General features: G+C 43.3%; 1 protein-coding gene across 2 annotated transcripts in view; it reads right to left on the bottom strand.

Annotated features, from left to right (window-relative positions):
• Nucleotides 1-6230: 6230 nt before the first annotated feature.
• The window catches only part of kita (KIT proto-oncogene, receptor tyrosine kinase a), a 40041-nt gene continuing 35857 nt past the window's right edge, over nt 6231-10414 (bottom strand). For both annotated transcript variants that reach the window (XM_055923010.1, XM_055923011.1), the window contains exon 21: nt 6231-9788. In XM_055923010.1, the coding sequence (XP_055778985.1) occupies nt 9585-9788 (204 nt within the window). In that variant the 3' untranslated portion in view covers nt 6231-9584. The remainder of the gene's footprint in view (nt 9789-10414) is intronic.

Raw genomic sequence — 10414 nt, 5'->3', positions numbered from 1 at the left:
TGAGTGGATTATGACAGAGCTGTTTGTTCAGAAAAATAAACAAAATTGAGCACTTTAGATGTTTCTAATTGTATTTGTATAATGTATTCTGCTTAAAATCGTCCTAAAACTGAGCACATATGACTTTTTATTGCTTTATATGAAATTAACGTGAAAAAAAACATTGCAAAATGTATCGCAGAATTTCAGAACATCTGCCGCAAAATCAAGCATTTTTGTAGAAAATCACGTAAAAAAAAGCGAAATCCTGGAGGGACTGGTTAATGATAGACATAGGCGGCAGTTCGCCTAGTCGTTAAGAGCATTGGGCAAGAAACCAAAAGGTTGCTGGTTTGAATTCCAGAGCTGACTAGGTGAAATATCTGTTGATGTGCCCTTGAGCTAGGCACTTAACCCTAGTGGTTGTAGATAAGAGTGTCTGCTAAATGGCTGAAATGTAGCCTCTGAAAAGACAAGGAGGCACCCAAACAACACAGGATGCAGAGCGAACACACTCCACCTGTCATTCCCATGGGGTGAGATTCAACCCCTTTGAAGGGAGCATGAAAAATCACTCACTGATTTATCTCAAGTTATTTTAGTTCTGACATGTCATTTGCCCAGCTGTCTGGGAGAATCTGGTGTTTACCAAGAGCCTCAGCCTTCTCTTGCTTCCAGGGAAGCCCAGCTGAATTATTTGATGGTTCCTCATCCATTAGAACCAACTCTTCCCTACGTGTATCTATCGTTCTCCCGGGCTGTTTCAACCTCACCCCCCCCCTCTCTCTCTCTCTCTCTCTCTCTCTCTCTCTCTCTCTCTCTCTCTCTCTCTCTCTCTCTCTCTCTCTCTCTCTCTCTCTCTCTCTCTCTCTCTCTCTCTCTCTCTCTCTCTCTCTCTCTCTCTCTCTCTCTCTCTCTCTCTCTCTCTCTCTTCTCTTCTCTCTCTTCTCTCTCTCTCTGTAACCTATCCTTCAGCTCAACAACATCTCCCCGTCCCCATCCTCCCTGTTTTTTCAGGCCAAACTGCCACAGTCACCACAATGAAACACTCATTAAAACATAACCACAATATGTTACACAATGGGGTTTAGCAATAGCAGCTATCAAACTCTGTCAGACTAGCACTGGAGTTTTCACTAAAGGAGCATAATACAAAAACATATACTGTACAATATTAATAACAATATAAATAGACAACATAAATAAATATAAAGCCCCACAGTTTCACATCAGAACTTAAAATCTGCACATCAGACACTATATGCAGATATGTTTTTAGAAAAGTACGTACAAACACCCACTCCCAAATACAAACATGCAAGTATTAACACATGGCACCCGGCAAAGAATAAACTCCACTGCTGGCAATTTCAAAATGTATGCAAGTGATGGAACAGTGCTTTCATTTGAACCTTTATGTCACTAGGTAAGACAGTTAAGAACAAATGATTATTTACAATGACAGCCTACACTGGCCAAACCCTAAAGATGGTGGGCCAATTGTGCGCCGCCCTTTAGGACTCCCGATCACGGCCGGTTGTCACACAGCCCGGGATCAAACCAGGGTCTGTAGTGATGCCTCTAGCACTGTGATGCAGTGCCTTAGACTGCTGCGCCACTCGGGAGCCCTGCTTGAAGATGTTGATTGTTTGAAAAATCTGAGTTTGAGGATAGATTCTGAATGACCTTTTGGAAAGCATATTGATTATATTATAAAATAATGACCTCTAAGCTTGGGTTACTATACAGATCTAAGAATTGTTTTACTCTGTCCATTAGAAAGACCTTAGTAACCCATCTGCTGATTCCTATCCTAGACTATGGTGATGTCATCTATCCAAACACAAGTAAGACCTTACTTTGCGAATCAGATGTCATTTTAATCAGTCTTTGCAGATTAATTATTGGATGCCATTAAAAGACACATCATTGCACAATGTATGAATCACTAAATTGGTTGTCACTCCCCAACAGAAGACAACTGCATTGGTACCAACTTATTTTCAAATGTATGAACTTAAATTTCCCTATATATTATGGAACACCTAACTTTACAAGACTCACACTACTCCTTTCGACAATAGCAGCAGAAATTACACAATTCCAAGGGTACATCATGAGGTTGGAGTAAGATCTTTCAGATACAAAGGCCCAACTGACCTGAATAACAGCCTAGCGGTTAAGAGTGTTGGGCCAATAACCGCAAGGTTGCTGGTTTGAATCTCTGAGCCGGCAAGGTGGAAAAATCTGCCATTCTACCCTTAAATAAGGCAGTTAACCCCCAACAATTGCTCCACAGGTGCCAATGATCTGGATGTCAATTAAGGCAGCCCACTGCACTTCTCTGATTCAAAAGGTATGGGTTGAATGTGGAAGATGCATTTTGGTTGAATGCATTCAGTTGTGCAAATTACTAAGTATTTCAATTTACCTATAGAAATCAGGGCATTCATTCACACAGGGAATTTAAGAAAGACGTTTATCAAATGTTACGAACAAACTGTTTGTGTTTTTAACTAAAAGAAACATCACCATGTGAAGATATTTGTAAATATGTACACTACTGGTCAAAACGTTTTAGAACACCTACTCATTCAAGGGTTTTTCTTAATTTTTACTGTTTTTGACATTGTAGAATAATAGTGAAGAAATCAAAACTATGAACACATATGGAATCATGTAGTAACCAAAACAATGTTAAACAAATCAAAATATATTTTATATTTCAGATACTTCAAATAGCCAACCTTTGCCTTAATGACAACTTTGAACACTCATGGCATTCTCTCAACCAGCTTCACCTGGAATGCTTTTCCAACAGTCTTGAAGGAGTTCCCACATATGCTGAGCACTTGTTGGCTGCTTTTCCTTCACTCTGCGGTCTGACTCATAACAAACCATCTCAATTTGATTGCGGTCAGAAGATTGTGGAGGCCAGGTCATCTGATGCAGCACTGTTCTTCTTGGTAAAATAGCCCTTACACAGTCTGGAGGTGTGTTGGGTCAAATCAAATCAAATGATATTTGTCACATGTGCCCGAATACAACAGGTGTAGACCTTACAGTGAAATGCTTACTTACAAGTCCTTAATCAAAAATGCAGTTTTATGAAAAATACCCAAAGAAAAATAAGAAATAAAAGTAACAAATAATTGAAGAGCAGCAGTAAAATAACACAATTGAGGCTATATACAGGGGGCACCAGTTAGTCGAGGTAATATATACATGTAGGTAGAGTTATTAAAGTGACTTACGTATAGGTAATAACAGAGAGTAGCAGTATCGTAAAGGGGGGGGGGGGGGGGGGTAGTAGCCATACGATTAGATGTTCAGGAGTCTTATGGCATGGGGGTAGAAGCTGTTTAGAAGCCTCTTGGACCAAGACTTGGAGCTCCGGTACTGCTTGCCGTGCGGCAGCAGGGAGAACAGTCTATGACAAGGGTGGCTGGAGTCTTCGACAATTTTTAGGACCTTCCTCTGACACCACCTGGAATAAGGGCGGCAAGTAGCCTAGTGGTTAGAGTGTTGGACTAGCAACCGAAAGGTTCCAAGATCAAATCCCCAAGCTGATAAGGTAAAAATCTGTCATTCCGCCCCTGAACAAGGCAGTCAACTCACTGTTCCTAGGCTGTCATTGAAAATAAGAATTTGTTCTTAACTGACTTGTCTAGTTAAATAAAGGCTAAAAAATAGTGGTCCTGAATGGCAGGAAGCTTGGCCCTAGTGATGTACTGGGCCGTACGCACTACCCACTGTAGTGCCTTGTGGTCGGAGGCTGAGCAGTTGCCGTATCAGGCAGTGTGCAACCAGTCAGGATGGTGCAGCTGTAGAACCTTTTGAGGACCCATGCCAAATCTTTAGTCTCCTCGTGCCCTCTTCACGACTGTCTTGGTGTGCTTGGCCCATGTTAGTTTGTTGGTGATGTGGGAACTTGAAGCACTACAGCCCCATCGATGAGAATGGGGGAGTGTTTGGTCCTCATTTTCCTGTAGTCCACAATCATCTCCTTAGTCTTGATCACGTTGAGGGAGGTTGTTGTCCTGGCACCACACGGTCAGGTCTCTGACCTCCCTATAGGCTGTCTCATCGTTGTTGGTGATCAGGCCTACCAATTTTGTGTCATCGGCAAACTTAATGATTGTGTTGGAGTCATGCCTGGCCGTGCTGTCATGAGTGAACAGGAAGTACAGGAGAGGATTGAGCATGCAGCCCTGAGGGGCAACCGTGTTGAGGATCAGCGTGGCAGATGTGCTGTTACCTACATTTGCCACCTGGGGGCGGCCCGTCGGGAAGTCCAGCATCCAGTGGCAGAGGGAGGTGTTTAGTCCCAGGGTCCTTAGCTTAGTGATGAGCTTTGAGGGCACTATGGTGTTGAATGCTGAGCTGTAGTTAATGAATAGCATTCTCACATAGGTGTTCCTTTTGTCCAGGTATGAAAGGGCAGTGTGGAATGCAGTAGAGATTGCACAACTGCTCTTGATCACAAGAGCAGTTCCACCTCTGACACTGCCAAACATCAGCTATGCGGTGTCGTCTATCGCCGGTTAAGTCTTGATCTTATTGAACCTAGGCCTAAGTATACATTTTTTTTGGGGGGGTGGGGCACTCTTGAAATTAAGATGCTGCACCTCAAGAGATTTCATACTGCAAAATGTCAAATAAATAATCACTTGCACGCACGCACACACACAATATGTGTATTATTGACATACTGTACACTGAGTATACAAAACATTAAAAACACCTGCTCTTTCCGTGACATAGACTCACAGGTGAAAGCTATGATCCCTTATTGATGTCACTATGTTAAATCCACAATAATCAGTGTAGATGAAGGGGAGGTGACAGGTTAAATAAGCCTTGAGACAATTGAGTAATGGATTGTGTATATGTGCAGATTTAAGTGCCTTTGAACGGGGTATGGTAGTAGTTGCCAGGCGCGTCGGTTTGTGTCAAGAACTGCAATGCTGCTGGGTTTTTCACACTCAACAGTTTCCCGTGTGTATCAATAATGGTCCACCACCCACATCCAGCGAACTTGACACAACTGTGAGAAACATTGGAGTCAGCATGGGCCAACATGCCTGTGGAATGCTTTCAACACCTTATAGAGTCCATGACCCGACGGATTGAGGATGTTCTGAGGGCAAAAGGGGGGGGGGGGGGGTGCAGCTCAATATTTGGAAGGTGTTCCTAATGTTTGGTATACTCAGTGTAGTGTGTCACGTATTGGCACTGTGCCCTTGTAACCCAATCATGCTAGAGAAAAAGCAATGGAACTGCCATGACACAATTGGGTGTTTGTTTTTCCATCTTGGTCAGAAGTATCATTTACCAGAGGCTGTTAGAAAACAAATGAGACTGTTGTGCTGGAATGAGGGCCTGACCAGAATTCTACCCTTACTGAGAGACAGAAGGACAGAAGATGGAGAGAGAAAAAAAGAGTGGTGCAATACACTGAGCCTAATTGGACTGTATTGTGACAGCAATACAATCAAAATCCCAACTGGGCCATATAGAAATCCATACCAGACCCACAGTACAGTAGCTCAAGGGTGAGCAGCGTTTGCTGTCAAAGTTCAGTCTCTCAATGATCTACAAAACATGTGATGAAATATTACGGAGAAGATTCTTCCCTCTCTCTCAGCTGTTTTTTACTTTAAGCGACCACTCAGTCTCACAAATGTGTTCATTCAACCACTCAGTTTCAATGGTGGGATTTCCTGTCCCTCATATCAGATATATGCTAGAACAATGGACTCAGCCCACGCAGTGACACGCACAAAGCCCCTCCGTCTGTCCGTACACCGGCCTGGCCTGCTGGACAAACCACTGTCCTCGCGGTGTTCCCCTAAAGCCAGATGTCCCCTGCTGGACCCAAGCCAAAGACCCTGACCATTCTGGAGCAGGAAACATGATTTTAAAAACAGATACAGTCCATGGCTATACACTAGAATGGCTATACACTAGAATGGGAAGGAGCTCGTCAGTGGCAGTGCCCCGAGGCATCACCTGCTAATAGGCTCGACACAGATGGCTGACAATATGTCCCTCAGATCTATGAGGGACAATTCAATATGTGACATGTCAGTCTAAATAAAATGACTCCACCACATTATCAAACTGGATCAAAAAAGAAGACAGCAATGCCACCCAAAACAACTAACCTGCACACATATAAAATAAATGGCATGAAAAAAGAAATACTAATCTAATACAAATCACGAATAACAAAACAATTGTATGCGTTTATTTTATTTATATTACAGTAACAAGAAACAGCAACCCATTGCAAATGTGCACAACAAACATTGCCTCTTGTAAAATAAATATACAACTAGATGCACAAAATAAACGTTGTATAGGGAAATATGCAAGTGTTCTAAGATTTCTAAAACAGCCGTCATATTATATCAGACGTCATATTGTATCAGCCGTCATATTGTATCAGCCGTCATATTGTATCAGCCGCCATATTGTATCAGCCGTCATATTATATCAGCCGTCATATTATATCACACATCATATTGTATCAGCCGTCATATTGTATCAGCCGTCATATTGTATCAGCCGTCATATTGTATCACCCGTCATATTGTATCAGCCGTCATATTGTATCAGCCGTCACATTATATCAACCGTTATAGAGTAAAATTGTTAGCGATAATCAGACAATATTTTGATTGTGCTTTTTAACAGCATGATGAATGGCACAGATATAACCATGTAACTACAGTGTTATTACTGTGTAATTACCTCTTTTTATGTTTCCTATTCTATGTGGCATAAGGGAAAGAGCAGAGTATTGATGTAAGTTATTGCCCTCCAGTTCTACTTGTCCTTTCTTGTAATTAGCAAAATTAGACAATATTTGCCATTTCCATGAAAGTACAAGGCATTCCTGTTTTGGGGTTGAAAACCAACTTGATTTGTAAGGCAAAGCTGTCCATAAGCGTTTAAAAAGAAATAAATGTTTTGGCTTGCTTGTTGAAGACAGAATGCAATGGTTAGTGCCAAGCCAAGGGGAAAATTACACTACACAAGGAATAATACATTCTACAGCAAAGCCCAAAGAAAGATTATGTATAGGTACAGTACGTTTACAGTAGTTACCACATCTACAGAAAAACAAGCAGCTTATCTTCAAAGAAGAAGATGTACAGTAAATATTATGTGGGTGTACGCATCTGTGTATCTATTTCTGGTAAGACATTTTTCATATTACAGCATATCAGAGTTGTGCATTAAATGTACCATATCAATAGAAAATAAAATACAACATTAAGACAGCATCCACATTACTTACATTGTATTCACACACATATTTACAAATATCCAGCTTTGGGAAGGACAGGGTTGAACAGTTTGTTGGGTAAATTTCATACATTTAATTCAGTGGCACCTACAAATAGCACACATGCAGACACACAGATGCACACATGCAGACACACACACACACACACACACCCTTTCAGTCATTCAGACAGCATTTTCCAGGTGCTCTTCACAACAATATCTCAGTGTGGGAAGAGGGAAGTCCTAGTGATGGGAGTCTGGAGTGATACAGAGCCCTGGTTGAGAGATGGTGGAAGTAGCACTTCCGTCAGAGGAAGCAGCTGGACACAAAGAGTAGAGGGATGGCTGAGAAATCAGCTACTGACTGTTGGGACGGGAGCACTGACGCTACTATCCACAGGACTGCTGGGACGGGAGCACTGACGCTACTATCCACAGGACTGCTGGGACGGGAGCACTGACGCTACTATCCACAGGACTGCTGGGACGGGAGCACTGACGCTACTATCCACAGGACTGCTGGGACGGGAGCACTGACGCTACTATCCACAGGACTGCTGGGACGGGAGCACTGACGCTACTATCCACAGGACTGCTGGGACGGGAGCACTGACGCTACTCTCCACAGGACTGCTGGGACGGGAGCACTGACGCTACTCTCCACAGGACTGCTGGGACGGGAGCACTGACGCTACTATCCACAGGACTGCTGGGACGGGAGCACTGACGCTACTATCCACAGGACTGCTGGGACGGGAGCACTGACGCTACTCTCCACAGGACTGCTGGGACGGGAGCACTGACGCTACTATCCACAGGACTGCTGGGACGGGAGCACTGACGCTACTCTCCACAGGACTGCTGGGACGGGAGCACTGACGCTACTCTCCACAGGACTGCTGGGACGGGAGCACTGACGCTACTCTCCACAGGACTGTTGGGAACTATAAGACATGTCACCACCTGGTCTGACTAAACACCTCTAACATCTAACTTTCAAATTGGCTTTTCCTCAGAACAGTTAGCTTAATGGTTGTTGGTCTGTACTGCAAGCTCCACATTGGCATTTGAAACAAGCATCATTGGCTTCACCTCAAAACAGAAAGCCTCCTTTGACAATCTGTATGAGTAGAAAAGATCAAATGACTAATACCTTGAATAGTGATCGCCTGTTTCCTTGTACAGTATGCTCATTATAACCATGCACTGTTTCAGCCTTCCCCATCTTTGGAGACAGTTTTTGTACTAAGTAAACACCCCGGTGATACAGCAGTACCTGTCTGATGACAAATGTAAACAAGGGTCACACATACGCTACAGGACAGAAGAGGTGCCGACACCAGAAACATATTTACATATTTACAAGGAATCTCCAGCAGGCAGCCTCCCAGGCGGAATCTAAGCTAATGCTACCTCTCACATCATACACTTATTACTAGTCATACCCAAGGTCAATATGTACATATATACACAGGGACATCAACTAAAAGCTGAAGTCATTGTACCATACTTAAAACATCTCAATCTAATCAAGTGATAAGACTTAGCCTACTGAATATCATTTAAACCATTGGCCCTAGAAATGTCTGACAAAATGTCTCTACATCACATAGTCACCAAAACTGAACATGTGGAATAATACTGACATTAATTCTTAAAAGGTGGAAGGTGGAACAGACAAAAGGTGAAAGCGTCATTACATGATGTCTACATCTGGAATGATGTTCAAATTTAAGTGCCTTCACCTCAAATAATAATTGTACTCCAACCATTGAAAATGCTATATGATTTAGTTTGAGATAAAGCGTAATTCAAAACAACAACAAAAAACAAAGTAATTCAGTTTAACATTGACAACAGAAATGTGAAGCAAACATAAACACTGTATGAAACATATTTAGAAACGGTGAAAGCAACATTGAGAAAAGTCCACAGAAAATAGCACTACTATGGAGCTATAAAATACAGTGTCCATTTCTAACAGCACAAACGTGATACACAGTAGCTCAATGGCCTGGAGAGTAAAGACAGTGTGACTATATCCAAGCTTTTGAGAGACAGGGCCAGATACTATGGAGACAGTAGGTGACAGGTCTCGTCCATGCACTAAAGGCGCCAGGAAAAGAGGTTTTGAGAAGACCTAGTCCTTCTTCAAGCCTCTGTCTGAAGGGGGAAGCTAATAGCTAGACATACGGTTGGAAGGGGGTGGCTAATAGCTAGACACAGTATATGGTTGGGATAGGTGTGGTGGGGTGTTTGGGCTGCACTAAACAGGCACTTTATGTGGCAGCCATCGTGGGGGTGTGGCCTTACACCCGGTGGACCCTGAGCCTGGTGCCCATCTCCTCCAGGAAGACGTCATCGCTGGCGCTGGCCAATAGGGGCTGAGTGGAGGCATTGCTGCTGCCCACCGAGTTGAGACGCAGGACGTTGGCGTTCTGTGTCCCCTGGTCCACATTGGTACCCTGCGGCACCATTGTAACCGGAAACTTGGAGCTGAAATTCAGATAGATCTACACAGAGAAGAGAAACAGAGCAAAAGAGTGTTGGAGAGGTGTTTTCATTGCAGTTCTACATACTGCGTAAGCAACATGCAGCATGGTGAGGAAAGGAGATGACAGTGTAGCCCTCTGGTCTGAAGGTGTGAAGGGGAAGGCGTGAAAAGAGAAGACCTGCTCTGTGTTCAGAGCTCACTGGCATGTTTCAGAAGTGAGAGATGAGCCGAGTTCATGAGGAGAGGCCTGAGGGCGTCACTGTTCGTTTGACCTCACACCCCTGTCACTCGCACCAGAGAGGACATGACACAGGTGAGGTGATTATGGCACGAGTGATCGATCAATCATATTAATCTCCTCCTCTAGCTTTCGTGTCACGTTCAATGGGTACTGAGTGTGAGTGTGCGTGCATTAATGGAGGGTTGACACATTTCTGTGTGTCAACTGCTATACAGATGGAGGGCTGACTAGTCTGGTGGTATCCTTAACATGTGGCCCTTGGTGGTTGCGGTGGAGGAGCACAGTCATGTTCTGTATGCTACTAAAACAAGAGGGCAGGTAATATTTTATTGAATTTGTATAGTAGTTCACTACTATTAAATACAGCAAAATCTCAAGGTGCTTCTACGTCTAGTCTGGTGACC

Source organism: Salvelinus fontinalis, chromosome 5 (genome assembly GCF_029448725.1).
Source record: "Salvelinus fontinalis isolate EN_2023a chromosome 5, ASM2944872v1, whole genome shotgun sequence".
In the NCBI taxonomy this organism is placed as follows: domain Eukaryota; kingdom Metazoa; phylum Chordata; class Actinopteri; order Salmoniformes; family Salmonidae; genus Salvelinus; species Salvelinus fontinalis.
This window is presented reverse-complemented; position numbering and strand designations above follow the sequence as displayed.